Source organism: Notolepis coatsorum (assembly GCF_963971535.1).
Source record: "Notolepis coatsorum genome assembly, chromosome: 20".
Taxonomy (NCBI): Eukaryota; Metazoa; Chordata; class Actinopteri; order Aulopiformes; family Paralepididae; genus Notolepis; species Notolepis coatsorum.
In genome coordinates this window covers 38429482-38449573 of record NC_140184.1, presented here as the reverse complement: position 1 = coordinate 38449573, position 20092 = coordinate 38429482, and the positions used below count along the sequence as shown (strand labels likewise).

Here is a 20092-nt window from a genome sequence, read left to right as displayed (position 1 = left end):
CGCCTCCGTTGACAAACCAAAAAGTCCATCCACGGAGAGGGGGGGGGGGGGCCCTGAGGAAGAGAATTCTCCTCTCCTCCTCCAGGGGAGACTGCTCCAACCACAGATGACTGTGAATAAGAGTCGACAGCATCCTAGCCCTCCCTGCGGATATAGTTTGCGGCTGCTCGGTCAAAAGCTGAATAACCTCAAAACCTCGGGGGATGGTTTTGACGTCGGCTGGCCCTAAGACCCCATCACCCGACACCATTTTAGACAGAAAAGCAGCCAATTGAGCATGTTATTAGTTGCTGCAAAGAATTCTGCACTGCGGCGATACAAGCCTCATCAGCCCACTCAGCCACCTGCCGGGCCGACTCGCCTCTTGGCGTCGGCTTCTGGGCGGGATACCGCTCTGGGCAAAGGACCGATGCCACCTGCTTCTCTAAGCACGGCACACCTGTCCTGAGCCCCATCATCAGACTGTCCACCCGTGTAAAGGGATGAATGAATGAATGAATGAATGAATGAATGAATGAATGAATGAATGAATGAATGAATGAATGAATGAATGAATGAATGAATGAATGAATGAATGAATGAATGAATGAATGAATGAAAACCCTATTTAACAGATTGCAGAATGGGTACAATACAGTACGGCTCAATACACACAACTGTTAAGGGGATGCAGACCAGAGAAATACGTTTGTCTTGTTTACATCAGGGTCCCCCATTTTCAATTAATAGATTCATACATTCATAGGGTAGACAAGCCTCAGCCAAACCCGCAACATTAGATACCGTTTGACCTTCAGTAATGTAATGGTTAAGCGGTGGGGAAACTGAACACCCCCGAATGTTGGAAAAACATTTAACAACGTGTCATGTTGACCACATTCATCCAAATACACAGCCCCCCACGCTATCACACCGCCCGGTCGTCTCACGGGACAACGAGCAGTAGTGAAAACGCTAGTACTAAGAGTTGCCGATGCCGGCCCTACCTGTGCCACCTGTGGCTCGACCGCCGAACGCTGCGCAAAGTCCCTCGGTTCACTGTCAGGAATCGAGGAAAGTTCAGTATAGGGTCGCCGTTCTGTATGGACGCACCGACGAGGATCCGGGGGCTGGGGAAACTCTGGCAAAAGTCCAACATGCTTCAATTTCTCCCTTCTCTTCATAATAACGTTCCACTGGTTGAAAGTGCATATGAACAAATCCACGCATGGAAAAAGATGAGGACGGGTGTAAGCATGACCACTTCCTGTGTCTTGTAGGAACACACAGGAGTAGGCGTGGTCACGTGCAAGTGACGTGCATGTGTCAACTTTTTCACATGCACAATATGTGCATGGAGATGATATCTAAATATGGCAGAGCGAGACGCAATGTCAGATATGAAATATAACTACATTGCTCTTGACTTTTTGCTTAATTTAGTTTTCATTATGATTGTTATGTATGACGGAGCTTGATATTGTGATTTGTTTGGAGGAATATGGAGAATACATGTTCAAAAATAAACGTTTTCATTCATTCATTCATTCAAGGCCAATGCTGCCATGTGTCGTATGGCATTGGAGGAAGCTAACTACCTGGGATACACAGTCGGTCAGGGAAATGTGAAGCCCCAAGCAAGAAAGGTGGAGGCCATTGCTACCTGGCCACAACCACAGAACAAAAGTGGAAATCGTTCTGGGTTTAGTCAGATATTACAGAAAGTTTGTACCTAACACTGACACTGGTGCATCTTCTCTACATGATCTGAAAGAGTCTGCCAAATCAGGTGAAGTGGACAACTGCTGCAGAAGCTGCCTTCAGCTCCCTTTGACAGGCCCTCTGCGGGGGAACTAGTTATGGTAACTCCAGATTTTGCTATGCCTTTTGCTTTTGCTTCAGAGGTGCAGTCCTATCCTGGGTCCAGGATGGGGAGGAGCATCCCATCACCTACATTAGCCGTAAACTGTTGGATTATGAGAAGAACTACGCAACGGTGGAGAAGGAATGTCTTGCGGGCGATGGGCAATGGAGAAAGTGAAATAATCTGTTGTTACCCTCGGTTACAGATCATGCCCTGCTAAAATGGATGTCTGTCAATAAGGAGGAAAATCCTCATGTAACCCGCTGGTTTAAGGAACTTCAGAACGTTCAGGTGGAGCACTGGGCTGGGAGGCTACATGGCAATGCAGATGCCTTGTCCAGGAGTGATGACTGTTTATAGACTGGCACTCCCCATGGTGGCTTGCAGCTGGGGAGAGGGGTGTGTGGTCCCTGTCACTGTCAGCCTTCTCACAATGCAGGCCACTGAGGATAATTGTGGGCAAGTGTTTCTCCAATTACCTGCTCACAGACTGGGGAAGCAGCAATGTGTGAGCTGCATGCAGGTAATTATTACATTGCATTGCACTCTATTCTAATTATATTAAGTGCAGAGGCAAGTTGGGGGTGCTGGGGAGCACATGCTGACTCCACCAGAGAAGCAGCTATCCTGGACATCACTACAAACCTCTGGGTCGTGAGTAAATGCTGGACATAGTCCATCAATGTATGATTTGAAAATGGAAGATTATTGATGTGTAAAAAATAGTGAAGACCGTGGAGAACTGTGAAGATGGATATCTTGCCATACCTGTTTATTGGAGGATATGGACATTTTGTTGTGTTGATTGCCGATCTAAAAAGACAGTTGAAGAAGGCCTGGAGGTCAAGCTAAAGAAAGCCCAGGGAAGAGGAGCCATAGCCTCGAGCTATCACCCCTTACCCCTCTCCTCTGCTCTCTCCCTCCAGGCAAACGGAAGACAACCACAGAAGGGAATAATTTATGTTTTATTACTCCCCCACCCCCACAGTTGGGACAATCAAATTCTCTTTTTTTACTTGTAAACCCTGTCTTTTGCCTCTCATTTCAATTGTTGACCTGAACTCACCCTAATCTAGGCCATGCCTCCCACAGTGTGTGCAAATGTGTCAGTATGTGTCCGTCTGTCTATCTGAGTGTGTACTGTATGTGTACTGTATGTGTGCCTGCGCGCTGCTTATTGAGGCGAGAGGTGGTCGTAACCTAGGAACCTGCGTGTGTCTTGACAGCGGTGCTGGTTATGTGTGCAGCCGGGGGGAGTGAGAATTCTGCTTTAGACAGTGGGCAAGACGCCATTGCATGAGTGCATCATTGTGTGGGCTTTACAGTTCAGTGAAGGGGAGATTTGCTATTTTCCCTAGGTCCTGCCTTTGACCCAGAGCTTTGCCCACAGGGAGCACTCACAAAGGAGTCATGCTTTGGAAGCCGCCAGCATCCTGCTCTGTGATCTAAAACCAATTTCACTATTTGAATAAGCTAACACTTATTTCCTTATCTTTTCCTTGCAGTCCAAAAAAATCCAGGCTCAACTGAAAGAGCTACGGTACGGGAAAAAGGATTTAATTTTCAAGGTAAGCTCAAATAAAGGGGGGGGGGGTAGCTTTATTGCTGTTCCAGACCAGGAGTAAACAGGTACTTCAGACCCCCATGAACGTGTGATCCCATTAGGTGGGATTCTAATTTGATTTTGATCTTTATTTATCTCGAACAACCATAAACACACACATTTGTAATAACAAAAAATAGCAAACTAAATAAAAAAATAACCAAATAAAATAAAATACAAATTAAATTAAATATATCTTCCTAGACATGGAAGCTATTATTAACATAGCTCAAGACAAATGGTTTTGTTCAAGAAGGGACAGAAAGAAGCAAAGCTTATCTGGTCCTGCCCCTTCCTTACAATATGATATTAATATGTAATAAGTTGTAATAAAATAATATACCTATCCACTACAGCAAAAGATAAATAAATAATTACAAAAATACTAGTTCACGTTATTTCCAAGCTCCTCTAACTTATACTTGTCCAAGAATTCCTGTTTATATCTGCATTTAAACATTTCAATAGTATTACTTGTTTTTATTGCTACATCAAGGCCATTCCAAATGGATACCCCACAAACTGAGATGTACTTGCTTTTGAGAGTTGTACGGATAGGTTGTTTTAAATTCAATTTCCCTCTGCGATTAGGAACTCCCTTCTCGCTGGGTAAAGGCCAGTACAGTCAATTGGCTTTACATCCCGTCAAATGTGTTCTCTCTACTATGTAGACGGCATAGAATCAAGTTGATATGGATGAATACGTCACTTCATTTAAAGATGCACGTTACAAATAATCGCACAATTCAGTGAGCGCGGTGCAAATCTCTTTTGTACTTCTGTGAAATACCAAAATATCAGCACCACATGAAAGGAATGGCAAACCCAGGATGCTTGCCCAGCTTCACACACAGCCCAGTTATTTTTGCAGGGACTATAAGTGTACCACAGGACTCAACGCAATAATCATTGGCATTTGCTGGTACATGCGCTGACCTTTTGGCTCTTGTTTGCAGTGCTACGGTGTAGAAATGTCAGTTGACATTTCCGCCACGATGCCCTTTAATATAATTTCCTATATGTACGATTTGATCCCTCAGACCCATCATTCATAAAGGTCTGTCATTCTGAATAATGACAGGAGTGTATGGAAAAGAGCTCATTCTTCAACCGCTGAATTTTATGCCACCGGCACGGTCTTCACAATATATTGTCTCAATGCGTTCCGAGTCCGGTTCTATTTTTAGCACATAGATGAATGCTGCTTTGACTTTTTGGCTGGTGTCACTGACCGTAAATCGTTTTTCTCCCAAGTCGCAGAATTGCATCTCCTGACGTTTTGCTCGCCCAAAGCAACCGTATACTTCTAAAACAGTATGGGCTAGATACACAAAGAATGGATTGCACGGTGCTAGTTGCACCCTACTTACAATTCATTATGAATTGAAAATGGGGGACCCTGGTGTAAACAAGATGAAAGTCTTTCTCTGGTCTGCATCCCCTTAACAATTGTGTGTATTGAGCCTTACTGTATTCTACCCATTCTGCGATCTCTTAATAAAGTTTTCAATCACTCAAATTTCGACAGGCAACAAATAAGCCTTCAATTCGATAGATATATTGTATTACAAAATATGCACACCCGAGCCACTAGGGGTCGCCAAAGTGCCGTTTGCAAAAAATCCGAAAAACGTCCCATATGAGGGACGTTGTAGCTTAAGAGGTCTAAATAATAGTATCAACCCAAACTTGCTGTAGCAAAGTATAGTGGTTTTCAAACTTTTCTTATGGCCCACAACTGATCATGACTGCTGGCCTACTGCTAGCCTACTTAACATGTACATTTCCCAATGTACTTGAGAGGGTTTCGGCTTCATAAGATACTGCCAGAGAATAATTTGAGGACCCACTTTACTCTTCCCAAGACCCACACTTTGAAAATCAATGATCTGTTCGACATATCTCGCAGGTTTGGCCATCATTATATTTCCTTGCATCTCATATACCCAGCTTTCAAGTTGGTGTATAACACTTCTATGTGGCATTTATGGTCGACCTTGAGTGCCCCCCCCCCCCCCCCCCCCTAAATATCCTTGTAGCTACAGCAGCTATAGACATCAGTGAAACTTCTCACCTGGCTGCAGAAATGATTATATTGTATCCTTCTGCTCAATTATTTAATGTCCATTCCCAACGATATGGCAGCTCTCTCTTTTGAAATAAGAACTCTTACATTTAAAAAAAAATTAAATAAAAAAAATATTGACCACAGGGCCTTTTGTTGACCCGTCAGTATGCACTATATCCTTTATCATCTTCAAAGTAATTTAGCCCATTGGGTGATGAATACGTCTGCCTTTTCGATTGTCATTTGCTACAAAGAGATTATATTCAAGCCTTTGTGCTCATGATTAAAGAACCACTCCTCAAATTGTATTACTTTGGATTCCCGCTCGAACGCAGTCTGACAGCTATGAATAGTTTTATGTGATAGTTGCACAATCTCTGTAATCGAAAAGGGGCCTTGAGGGAGGGATCTGATGCTCTGGTTTCTTCACATACTGTTAATGTGAGTATTGCCCTGTCCTTGACTGCAGTGGCGTCGTTAGCCCTGGGCTTCCGGGGCTTTAGCCCCGGATGTTTTTCTCCTAGCCCCGGATCTAAAAAAAAAATTGTTTAATTTTTTTTTTTTTTTTTTTTATGTCAGCATCCCCATTGTCTGTGCTGAATGTTTGTTAGTGTTTGGTATTTTTTGTTGGTTTTTAGTACTTTTAAACATTTTTAGTAAGTAGTTTTCATTTGATCGTATAATTCTTTCATTCACCGATTTGTGGACTTTTTTTAGTGTCCTGAAAGGCGCCTTATAAATCAAATGCATTATTATTATTATTATTATTATTATTATTATTATTATTATTATTATTATTATTATTATTATTATTATTATTATTATTATTATTATTATTATTATTATTATTATTATTATTATTATTATTATTATTATTATTATTATTATTATTATCATCCAGGAGGGAAAAGACACTTTGGATAGTAGGGACTGCATCTCTGCCTGTCCTGACCAGGAAACACTTTGCAACTGTGATCTCCTCTGGCAATAGTTGGATATTGTAATGTGTGGCGAGGGGTTGCAGCAATTCCACTGAGAGAAACTGGTCTGAGGCTGGATAACATGCCTGTATGCCTCTCATAAGTTGTTATCCAACTCATGAGAACCTGCTCTCAAGCTCTTGCAGCATTCTGTCGACGACTGGATAGAACAGTCTCTGTCTCAGCTCATCTCCTGAGCTGAGGTCTGAGCTTGTGCCACAAGATGACTCAACTACATACTCGTCCATCCTTTTCTGCTTCCTCCTTTGGCTGGTAGTATGTTCCTCAATCCAAAGGCCATTACATATGGCCTTTGTCCTGTCATACATGTCCACTGCCATCTCTGAGGTGCGATAACCTTTGAGTGTGTCCTGCACTGTGCTTTTAAATAGTACAGATATTGAAGATGTGCACTTTAACGCAGCAGCACCTGGAGCCATCCATACCTATGTCCAGTGTCCTATAATAAGCTTTAATCGAACCTTGGATAGTCCGGTTGGTTTGTGGTGGTTTGAAAGCTCATTCACTCTTGCAAGTGAACCCTGCTGCGGTTCATTTGAGATGTGAATGCAAAGCGGACCAAAGGCAGGAAAAGACCCAAAAATCTAATATTTTTTTTATGAGAAGACTGAAACATATGTATATAATGAAACACACAATCGTTTTTTTTCGATTGCCTAAGCATGATTTTGAAAACGGGGCCCGGTGTTTCAAAACACACAATTAGCACAACCACACACACAATTATCAGAACACCTCAGATCCTTTGCTAAATTAAACACTTGTCAAAACCATACACTAATTTTGTTACCATATGAAACACGTTACATAATGACTTAATTCTGTTTGAACCAGTTACACACACTGCTGTGCTTAACCTAAAACACATTTAGCAATTCTACTTCTCAGTGATTAGAGTACTGTAAGTGAAGTACGCAGAGAATGTGCAAATATACAATAAATTCACCAAACACTACACAAGACCAATGCTGTAGACTGATGAAAATATAATTTATTTATCTACATATACCCAAATCAATGATGCAGACTCATGAAAAAAATAAAATGTTCTCTCCATATACCCAAATCAATGATGCAGACTGATGCAAATATAAATGTTCTCTCCATATAACCAAATCAGTCAACATTTCAACATGGAGAATCACAACAATACATGTCCCAGTTTTCATGCTACTATGTGCATAACACTGTAAGCTCAGCAAATATCAGACAAATATAAAACACTGTATCCAGTACAGGTTAAAATTACAGTAACACATTTTTTTTTTTTTAAACATTTTAACAGAAAATACTAGACATTATCTCTTTGCCTAGCTGGATCTGGCAAGATAATTTTTTGTTGTGATTCTCCATGTTGACATGTTGACTGATTTGGGAAAATGGGAGAAAATGTATATTTTCATCAGTCTGCATCATTGGTTGTCTTGTGTAGTGTTTGGTGAATGTATTGTATATTTTCACGTTCTCTGTGTACAGTACTTCACTCTCCTTCCATTTTGGTTGAAGACAGGTGAACTCACCTGCTGCATTTTTATAGTGCTTAAACCTGATTGTGTATCTACAATTAAGCAATGGTGTGTTTGTTCATCTGATGGCTGTGTTTAACCAATTGGCTCATATGTGTGGTAATTTGACATTCTGTGTCTAATGTAATGCAAGTGTGTTTAGTGTTTTGCAAATCACTGTGTGTGTTGTTTTGCAAAAAGTGAGGCTGACATTGTAGGGGTGCAAATCTGGGCCTATATTTTGCTCCTTGAGTGTAAGTTTTTGATAATTGTGTAATACTTTTGATTTGAGTGTTTATGCAATTGAAGAAAACTGTAAAGACTAGAGATGAACTGTTTATTTATTTTGTACATAGGCTGTGCATATGTTTGTTTGTTTATTTGCTTATGTGTATGATTCTTAACTGTGTTTGTATTTTGTTATTGGTGTATATGTGTATGTATGTACAGTATATGTGTATATATGTATATTTGTACTCCTGTTGGGGCTTCTTGGACCAGATCAATGTTTTATCTGGCTAAATAAATAAGAAACTGATGATTTGGTCCTGTTAACTTTGAATTTTATATGGGGACTGCCCAGATCCCTCTCATGGACCTGGACCTCACTTTGAGAACCTCTAATGATTCTAGTTATTCAGTATTCATCTCTAATTACTCTAAAATTGCGTATTTCTGTGTTTAAAAAAATAAATAAAAAAAAAAAAGGCGGGGCTGAAGCCCCCAATGTTTTCTAGCCCTAAAAACACCCCTGCTTGACTGTCTCTGCATTTACACTCTCATAACTCACTCAATGCAAAAACCTAAACCTTGGAATTGCTCATAGATTAGCTAATGCCTTTGCTTACAGTATACTAAAAACTCTAAAAAGACCAGTCCATCTGCATTTGGTGGCATTTCAAAAAGCTAGTCCACACCCAAAATGTAATAAAAACATACAAAAAGACAGATAATAGAGGCAATTTCACAGAATGTTTAGAATGCCCAATTGCGCTGCATGTTTGAGAGATATTTCAGTCATTTATAATATTTTTTTTTTTATAATTTGATGTCTTATTAACACATTGGGCGCCGGCCATTAGCCTTATCCTTGTAGCTAATGTGCCAGGTTTCCATAGCATATTTTCACTGTGCGTCACTATGTTTGAAGAGCTATATCTATATTATATATTATAGCTATGGAGACAATACTATGTCATTTGACAGTGACTTTCTTCAGTCGAACATGCAAAAAAGAGATCATTATTTCATGTATACGTTTGCGCGTTATCCCGTGGTGAATATTGTATAGTTTAGGAGGGATCCGGGATCATTCCTGAAAAGCTGAGTTATAGGGTGCTACGTGAAATTCTGCTATAACCGTTGGCATTTCTTGCCTGGACACACTACTATTTCCAAATCAAATGTATATAATAGGTATTATGTATGGGTTTTTTTTATGCTTTGATGGCCAGTAACGGCATTCGTTTTGAACACCACACACGCTGATCAGCTGGATCGATATGAAAACATTGTATGATCAAGCTGGAATTGACGTCAGATAGTCCTTACCTTTGATCGGGGGTATTCCAAAAAGAATATTCCAATTGTCTGATCGTGATTTCCAGTATTGGTGTCCTCGACATAATCCGGCACACACATGCATGGAGGGTCATTGGACGCGTTTCAATGTGATCGGGTGAACCGCTAGACTCGCCTGACCCAAAATATGGCGCCCGGGGGGAAGGAGGGTTTCAAAGGGTGGGCGATACTGCCACCTAGCAGGATGCAGCCGGTATTGGACTCTGGTGATTTCAGAATGATTCCCTATGGTAACTGTGTGGTCCGTGTGCCTGAAATGAACTTAAACTTTTTTTTGTGTTAACTATGGCGAGTTAACCCGGGATATCTAGTGTTAATGGCTATTGTAAACAAGTTGTAGTGTTATGGTTTTCCAGTGTTTTCCTACTCACTGCAGAAATTTGTCATTTTCTTTTGAACGTGGGTACCAATGGACAGCCATGTTGTAAGAAATACCACTACACAAACAAGTGTTCTATTGATCACACTCCCACACAGAGCTGCCTATGCCTGTACAGCTTTGCCCCAAGTGCCTTATTACTGTAACAATAACTGACCTCCACAACCAATAGTTTGAAAGAAAACGTGTTAACACCTTTGAATTGCATATATACATAGTATCTCAAATAACCAAATATTTCATTTAATTTCAAACCTTTATTTAAAACTCAAAGACCATTGAGGTTGCCCACATTTGCATGATGTAGACTTGTAGAGTATACCGAGAGTTCAAATAAATAAGACAAAACACAGGCGGCTGAGTGGCGCAGTGGGCAATGCGCTCGCCACTAACACAGGAGATGCTGGTATCGAGCCCAGCTCTCGGCGTTGCTACCGGCCGTCATACTAACACAATTGGCAGTGTTAGAGGGTGGGAAAGCCGGTGGGTGGGGATTGGACGTTGTGGATAGCGACTCCTATAGGTCGGTTGGGTGACACCGGTACGGCGGAAACAGGAAGTATCAGGGGCAGTGTGAGCCTCCCACTCGTAACTCCTCGCCACTGAGAGTTCGAGCTGTTGTGGTGAAAAGATGCGACAGGCTGCCTCCTCGTGTACCGGAGGGGACACGTGATGCAAGGCTTCTATCCTCACTACAGCCGACCAGTGGGAGGCATAGTCTAGCAACGCTCAAGACAGGGGAGGGAAGAATTGGAAACACGAAATTGGGATGGGAGAAAAATAGAAAATGGGGAGAAGAAGTGGATAATTTTTTTTTAAATAAGACAAAACACAAGATAGAATGAATAATTAAAAAAGAATACCCGTTTTAAAAAAAAGACAAGACAAAAAAGAAAACGGTTAAAACAGTTAACAGTTAGTAAACAGATACCGTGAAGTTAAATAATTATTATTTGGAACATTTAATATACAATTATTTATTATAGTGTGTCTATTGATTGCTTGTGTTTGTGGTGTGACATCATAAAGGGCAATAATTCTGAACATCTATTTAAGGTCTGTTAACACATTCCCTTCCACGGTTATATCCATCAATGTAGCCTCACTGCCACCACTCTAAGCCTATGGAGATGTTCACCTTCTTTGCAGGGCTATAACTTGTAAATTGTATTGCTAAATTGACATTACTATGGCCCATTCAACATCGATTATCTATCGTTCAGGATGTAGGAACGTTATACTTTTTCTTTCATAGATTCATCCAAAAATATATATAAGTATGTTTTTATCGTTTTCTGCAGTAATTCATAGAACGTGAGTTATAGGCATAAACGCATATATAGATTATCAATTGCCGTTTATTCCCGATACACGATATATTAAAAAATTCAACTGTATATGATCCTATACGTTATGCGTCATCATGCACGGATGAAAGGGGGGGGGGGGGATCGTTTATAATTACGTGATCGCCAGTAAATGCTTTATGTAGTATGGGTGATATATTGATCAGATCGGTTTGCAGTGAAAAGAATAAACAATTGGGCTGAAAATAGCGTCAGCGTCCTCTTACCGTGCGCCAATGAGACTGGCGGTGAAAGATCCCAGGTATAGGACGTCGATCGCCTAGGTCCATTTCCGGTTTGTATGTCGCAATAAATGCCGAAATCATATAGATTATTACATTTATAAAGCAATCGATATGTACTATAGTGTCTGTCGGCAGCCTTGCGACAATATCTGACGGCCGGATGAATTTAATCGAATGAGCTGTCGTTTTTTCTAGCCGTAGGTCCAGCTGCAGCGCCGAAGGTGTATATATGAATTATGAATGCCATGGCGAAAAAATTAAATATTGATCTCAATATCGCTGTACAGCGTGGTTTGGCAGACAACGCATGGCCGGCAATAACGCTGTACAACATGATTGGCGGGGAATGTGTTAATCTCTGAATATGTATAACCCTGGCCAAGCAGCAAAGACCTATTTAATTTCCCCCAGTGCCTAAATAACATTTTAGACTGCCAAATCCATACCAAGACTTGACAAAACCTATGTTCCATAATATGTGACGTATAAGTATCCCTGCTACAATACAGATAGACAGACGGACAGACGGACAGACGGACTGACGGACAGACGGACAGACGGACGGACGGACGGACGGACGGTCGGACGTTCGGTCGGTCGGTCGGTCGGTCGGTCGGTCGGTCGGTCGGTCGGTCGGTTGGTCGGTCGGTCAGTCATTACATGTCCTGGTGTTCGCTGGATTCTGGCTATTGCTCATGTCAGGCCAATTGACCTTGGATATTTCAGTAGATGAGCCAGTGCAGTATATCAAGGAGAGGCCGAAAAAAGGAGCACCATAAACTTTAACAGTGTGACGTCCATCACCTAGGCCAGTTTTACAGAGGCTGTGTGTAAATTCTCCTCTCTCATTATAATAGGTGCCCTCCTTCTTACTTATACATTCCTGAGTATTGCAATAAGATACTCTCATTAGTTCTGTCAGTGGGGGACTTCTGTCAGTGCTGATTTGGAATTCCATGAAATTGATTTGTGGACTGAAAAATAACATGTTTAGATTACTATGTCATAATACATTTATATTGCCTTTTAGTAATTCCTTTCTTTCTACTTCCCAAAAGGTTTCCCAAAAGGCAGAATAGCTATGATGATTTTGGTCCATTATAATATAAATATTATTATTATTACATATATGTAATATATTTGTCTGTGTAATACAGCAAAGATAAACAGTAACACTAAGGAGCTTTGTAGAAATGCAGATACTGGTCTACATGCTTTATATGAGGCTGCTACAACAGATAACTTGATATCCACTCCTTTGTCTGGAGTGCAGTTATCTCATCCTGTGAGCAAGCCTATTGCTTTGATAACTGTAGTTGAAAGATAATACGGATTGGAATGTACACACGTACACATGCAGAGAGAGAGAGGTGTGTGTGTGTGTGGGGAGGGGGGTAATCACAGATCTTAATAGTTTCATAGCCTCAAACTGCAACACATTTGCTTCACTTTCTCAATTGAGAATTAAAGGATATTTTGTTGTGCTATTGTGCTACATTTGCAATTCAACCGGTTTGTTGGCTTTAGTAGTAGTGTGTTACAACTTACAAGTGTGTTTGTAATGGTCCGCATCAAAAGTTTAATTGTTATCTTTGTGGTCGTTTTTATTGGTTTGGTTATGTTTCACATTGCATAGACAAACACACCAAATGTTCTAAATAAAGCCATGTGACCATGCAGGTCAGCCTTTTATTGGAACAAATGTGATAAAAAATTATCTTGTGATCAGAGCGAAACATGGAGTAGGACGTTGGTGTGGAAGCTGCTGCAGACTAGACTTTTTTATTATTGTATCTGCGCTTGTTATGCTTAAAAACGTATTATTGAGTTTTCAACATTGGAAAGGGCTTACAATGTTGAACAAAAGTGTTAAATTAAGACAGACGAAGCCTGGCCTGCAAGCCCCGCTCTCGTGTGACTCCCCTCACTGCTCTGATTCCTTCCCCCACCCCGCAGCAACACCTGTGGACCACGCCGACTTGAAACTAGAGCTTCTCGCTGACCTGCGTAAGGATATTTCAGACATCTTCAAGTCAGAACTTAGAGCAGCGCTTAGTGAAGATTTGTATACAATTAAATCCGAATTGCAAGCGGTGAAAACTCAACAAATAATGAACTGTATTAGTTATTATTATTTGTTAATGATGAATAGGCTTCACGTTAGATTAGGGCACACAATAGCATCTGCAAATGATTTATATATGTTTTATGAATGTCAACAAATAATTTGTTAAACATGAAAAGACAAGTCTGGTAATTGCTTCGTGTGTATTCATAAAAGTCCACAAATAAACAAACTATTAGACATTTGTTAATGATGAATAGCATCTGTAAATGATTTATAGATATTTTATGAATGTCTTAACAAATCATTTGTTGAACATGAACAAATAAAAGGAGGTACAGTATAGTTGTTTTTTCATATCCATTTTTCAAAGCATCAACAATTGTGTTACTACACATTAAACAACATTATTTAATGATGAACAAATCAAGTACAAACAATGTTGATAATGAGTTATAAATAATGTAGAACTAATTTGTAAATGTTATACAAATATAGTTATAAATGATTTAATAATAATTTACAAATGTATGGTTTGTTCATGATTAGTTCATTATCTACAAATACCTTATAAAGGTCTTATAACTGAGTGTTATTATAAAGTGTTACCCTAATGTTTTTGTTTTAATAATTTTCTTTTAAAAATTTTAACCAAATATCAGTCTTGATTACTTGTTTGCACATGCGCATTACTCTTATTTTTAAAATGTTGTACACATTCTGCAGGACTCCACTAGCTCAGCTTAGTCACCTAGCCGTTTGTTTGCTTCTTAGTTTGCAAAATACTTCCTAGGGAAATTATACACTGCAGTCTTCTGGGTTAGGGAGACTTTAGGTGTGGGAGGTGGTTAGGTCTGGGGGAGATGGTTAGGGGTGTGTCGGGGGAATGTGTGTGAATGTGTATGTATGTATGTGGCTGGGGTCGGATCTGCAAAACCTTATTGTTGTCTTATATATTTTCTGTCACTACAATTTGACAATGGGTGATGGCAGGTCTTAGCACAGGTCATAGCTCTACAGGTACAGGTGCAACCATTAGGTTTCTGACTTGGAATATTAAAGGTATGGGTAATCCAATTACGAGATCTAAAGTTTTTACACATCTTAAGCGATAAAACGCTGACATAATATTTTTTTTTTACAGGATACACACATAAGGAACACATATCATCACAGGTTACACAGGTCTCAGTTTAATCAGGTTTTCCACTCTGACTTCAATTCAAAGGCCAGAGGTGTGGAGGTTCTTCTTGGGAAAATGTTTCAATTCTCCCCCACCAAGACCATTGCTAATAAAAATGGCCGGTACATTGTCATGGTGGGCCTCTTGTACCAAAGACCAGTGTTGCTGGTCAATGTGTATGCCCCCAATTTCAACAACGCCAGTTTTGTTCACACATTACTTGATAATCTTCCTTTTATAAATTCCCATCTTCCTATTTTTGGAGGAGATTTGAACTGTGCTATTAACCCTGATTTGGACCACTCCGGCCCACGCAACCTCTCTCAAACTAATATGTCTAAATCATTTTCAGATTTTATGTCACAACACGGTCTCATAGATCCTTGGAGATTCCGTAATCCCACAGCCAAATCATTTTCCTTCTTCTCCCCAGTACATAATTCTTATTCTAGAATTGATACTTTTTTTATAGATTCATCATTGCTTCCTTGTGTTAGCTCGTCTGACTATTTAAGTATCGTTATCTCAGACCATGCCCCTTTGACCCCAGATATTAGATTCTCCTCTCAAGACAGAACCCCCCGGCTTTGGCGATTGAATCCCCTGCTTCTATCTGATAAGTAGTTCTGTGAATCCATTTCAAAATCTATTGATGATTTTCTTGCTATAAACCAGAACGATTCCACCTCCTTTTCCTTATTATGGGAAACATTGAAGGCATTTCTCAGAGGGCAAATCATATCTTATTCGGCTCACTCAAACAAAGTACACAAAGCTAGGCTCCAAGAGCTCACATTTAAGATACTTCAAATAGACCATAATTATTCTTCAAAACCTTCCCCTGAACTTTTTAAACAGAGACTGGATTTAAACGCAGAATTTTACCTTATTTAAACTTGCGATGCGGAGCAGCTCTTAATGAAAACACGTAGCACTTACTATGAACATGGAGACAAATCAGGACGTTTACTTGCCCATCAACTCAAAAGGAATGCAGCTTCCCGCTCAATCCCTCAAATTAAAGATCCCTCTGGAAACCTAACATCTGACCCTATACACATTAATAAAGTTTTCAAATCATACTACTCCTCCCTTTATAAATGAGAATTTCCTTCAGATACCTCTAAAATGGCTGCTTTCATTGATGGGCTCGAAGCCCCAAAGATAGACCCTGCCTCTCTGTTGGACCTGGATGCACCTCTCTCTACTGAGGAGATAGTACGTTCAATTTGGACAATGCAGACCAACAAAGCTCCAGGCCCCGATGGGTTTGGTGTTGAATTCTATAGAAAATTCCACAACAAACTGGCCCCACTTTTATTGCCTATGTATGAGGAGTCACTTAAGGGTGGTTGTTTGCCTCCCACTTTAACCCAAGCATCTATAATCCTGCTTCTGAAAAAGGACAAGGATTCATCCTCCTGTGTTTCATTTAGACCCCTGTCTCTCCTCGATCTCGATGTAAAGGTGCTGGCAAAATGTTTGGCCTCTCGCTTGGAGGGGGTGCTCCCTGGAATAATATCGGAGGAACAAAGGGCTTTATTAAGGGTAGACACTAGAGCTGGGCCGTTAACGGCGTTAACGTGACACTAGTATCGCGCGATAATATAATTGATGCCATTAATCTATTAAATCTATTTAATCTCTAATTTATTTATTTATTTAACTCTAATAACGGCTTTGTGTTACTTTCATACATGTTAACCATACTATACACTAACACAACTATGGTGAGTGAGTTAGATTTTTATTTGTCTTAAAACTATCATCTTTGAGCTGTTTGAATATTTCCTATCGTGTGTAACTGTAGGATTTAATGCATATCGAAATATTGAGTATATTACACAAATATTTAGTGTGGCTAAAAACTATTTTAACTAGACACTGTTCTGTAAAGTAATTCAGAAATGTATTTGTTGTATAATATACGTGAGATCAGTTTAAAGAAAATACCTTTGGGGGTTGAGCGTACTAAAACTTCTAAAAATACATCTATATTGAAACACTTTGTTTTTACCTTATCATTGTGTAAACGTCTATTTTAGCTGTATCGGCCAGTTTCATGATTTGATATGTTTATAATTGACATTCAATAAAAATTCAGAATTCAATAGGATTATGTGATATCATGTTTTTACATTTACCAAAGTACATGTTTTCATATGACAACGATATAAATACAAACTGTCTATAGTAGATACAAAAAAGATTTTGTAATACACTGTTTAGAACAATGCTGTTTGCAAATAGTCTGTTTTACTTGTGTAGCACATTAGAGTTGCATTCTTGCATGACAGTTGGTATACAACTTATTATTATATAGATTTTGTATCCCCTTACATCCTGATAAAAGTGAAAACAGGCAAACGAGTCTAATCACTGTAATTACAAGATCAAGCTGTTTGTCTTACAAACGAGTGAGGTGTCATGGGGAGTGTTATATGTCAACCCCCTGACAAATTAACATTATCCTTCTGACTAATGATTCAATCTACTAAAAATAGTTAATTAGCCCTTTTAAAAACACCTCATACAATATCTTGAGTTTCCTTCGACTGTCACTTTTGTGTTGATTGAATATTTCATGCTGTGTGTAACTGTAGTTTGTAATACAGGTCCAAAATATTGAGAGCTTAAAGTTGCAGGGGCTTTCTTATTGTACCTAAAAAGCAACTAGACACTGTTCTGTAGAGTACTTCAGAAATGTATTTGTTGTATACTGTATCTTAGAACAGGTTAAAGAAAATACCTTTGGGGCTTGAGCGTACTAAAACTTCTAAAAATACATCTGTATTGAAACACTTTGTTTTTACCTTATCATTGTGTAAACGTCTATTTTAACTGTATCGGTCAGTTTCATGGTTTTAGATGTTTATAATTGACACTCAATAAAAATTCAGAATTCAATAGGATTATGTGATATCACATAAGGAAGAATAACACTATGCATCAACCATCAAATGCACTCACAACCAGTGTTGGGACTAACGCGTTACAAAGTAACGCGTTACAGAAACGAAGTTACTTTTTGCCGCAACTAGTACTCTAACGCATTACTTTTGAAATTCAGTAACGCTACTTACGTTACTGAATGGTTCGTCACTGCGTTATTTGCGTTATATACGGCGTAGATTGATAGCGAGCGGTAGTGATTATTATTATCCTCATCCCCACCCGCGTAGAATGATACGAGGCGAGTCTGGCCACTGGCCAATCAGAAGTGCGAAAACCAGATGCGGCTACGGAAAGAAATAGACCCTCTCTATTGTAAACAAAACAAACGCTCGCTATGTGAATCCACATAAAAAGAACGCAGTAACAAACTAACAAACCATTTAGCAACTACTTGGAGAGATAATTAATATACAACATGGAAACGAGATAAAGAACATGTTTGAGGCGCTGCTGGAGTCGACTAACGTAACGTTACTACATCTCGACCACCGCAGACTTTGGTGAGTGCAACTGAAACTCAAGTTGATCAACGGATTTTGACTGTACGAAATCTGCCAGGGAATCTCATAATACTAATCAAACAATATAAATAGTCCTTTCATGCACAATTGATATCCTAACTATTCTAACGTTGCAATGCTTTGATTGATATCTTAAACAACGTTGCAACTTGCAAGATGGTGAATGAATGAATGAATGAATGAATGAACACTTTATTTAACAGATTGCAGAATGGGTACAATACAGTACGGCTCAATACATACAATTGTTAAGGGGATGCAGACCTGAGAAAGACGTTTGTCTTGTTTCCATCAGGGTCCCCCATTTTCAATTCATATAGACATTTATGACATACATGACATTTATGGCATAGGGACATATAGGTATTTAGTACTGATACATTTGTGACATAAACGGTATTCAAATATACAGTACTGTTACCCGTAGGGCGTTCCACATTGTTGTGGCATAATTGCGAAACGTGTTTAGTCCCTTGTTTGAGCCGAATCTGGGTTTTACATGATTTGTGGAGCTCCCTCTGGTGTAGTGGTTGTGGTATTCACTGACCTTTGGGAAGTATTTTGACATGTACATGGGTACCCCGGTCGTATAGTGTATCTTGTAGACCAGGCCCATTGCAAGTTGCTGTACTCTGTCGTCTACTCTAAGCCATCCTAGGTTGTCAAAGTGGGCAGGGGTGAGGTGGGTTCAGGTCAAGTAGTAGTCTGACCAGTTTGTTTTGTGATGTTTGTAATTTTGTTTTAAGCGCCTTTGAGGTGCTTTGGTACCATGAGGTGCAAGCATAGTCGTAGTATGAATGAATGAATGAATGAAAACTTTATTAACAGATTGCAGAATGGGTACAGTACAGTACAGCAGTACAGTTCAAGTACCCTTGAATTATAATGGTTATAATGAAACGCTCCGGCGACATCAAGGCTGTTCCTTCAACCGCCGCACTTCTTATTATATCGACTCGGGACAACATTTGTTTGTGTCAGATTTGTGTTTGTATCTAGACCACATTGCTTAGCAGAGTTCGGTGATGTGAATGGATACTGTCAAGTTGATCAACCGATTTTGAATACTATCTGGGGCATGGGACTCGGGAGCAATCTTTTTTTTTTATTTATTTTTTTAAATAACTAAATAGTTACTTTTCACAGTAACTCATTACTTTTGGGTGTAAGTAACTAGTACAGTAACGAAGTTACTTTGAAATGAAGTAACTAGTAAAGTAACTGAGTTACTATTTTTCAGTAACTAGCACAACACTGCTCACAACACACACATCCAAACGCATACACTCACTTTAAACAAACAGCACATTGCAGCACCCATTCTCCACACTTTAGAACACCTAAACACAGTTTATATTTAATGGTAGTGGATTTGCACTACACCCCATACCTGTATACACCTTGCTATAAATTGTGCCTAAAATTGTACTTCACCCCTTTTTCTGTTTTACCGTATATAGTATTGTATATTAGTATTGCATAGTATCTTGTATGGTAACTCAGTTACTTCTATTCTGCACCGAACATTGTGTCTATGTGACTTCTAGTTTTACATGCTATACTATTTTATTTCATACTTATCTCTTGCCTACCACAGTCTCTGGAGCGTAGCAGAAAGAAGCATTTTGTATAAAAGTATTCTGTACTTCTGTATGACAACTAATAAAGAAACTTGAAACTCATGTTTTTTACATTTACCATAGTTTCTGCTAAATATCCTACAACATGCTTTCAGCTGACAATGATATAACTGCATATTGTCTACATTAGATACAAAGATTTTGTAATACACTGTTT

At 39.4% G+C, this 20092-nt stretch overlaps 1 protein-coding gene across 1 annotated transcript in view; it reads left to right on the top strand.

Annotated features, from left to right (window-relative positions):
- luzp2 (leucine zipper protein 2) overlaps positions 1–20092 on the top strand; it is a gene marked incomplete at both ends in the record, with an annotated part of 652643 nt that overhangs the window by 448530 nt on the left and 184021 nt on the right. The window contains one exon of the mRNA XM_084337104.1: positions 3349–3411. Within this exon, the coding sequence (XP_084193230.1) occupies positions 3349–3411 (63 nt within the window). The remainder of the gene's footprint in view (positions 1–3348; positions 3412–20092) is intronic.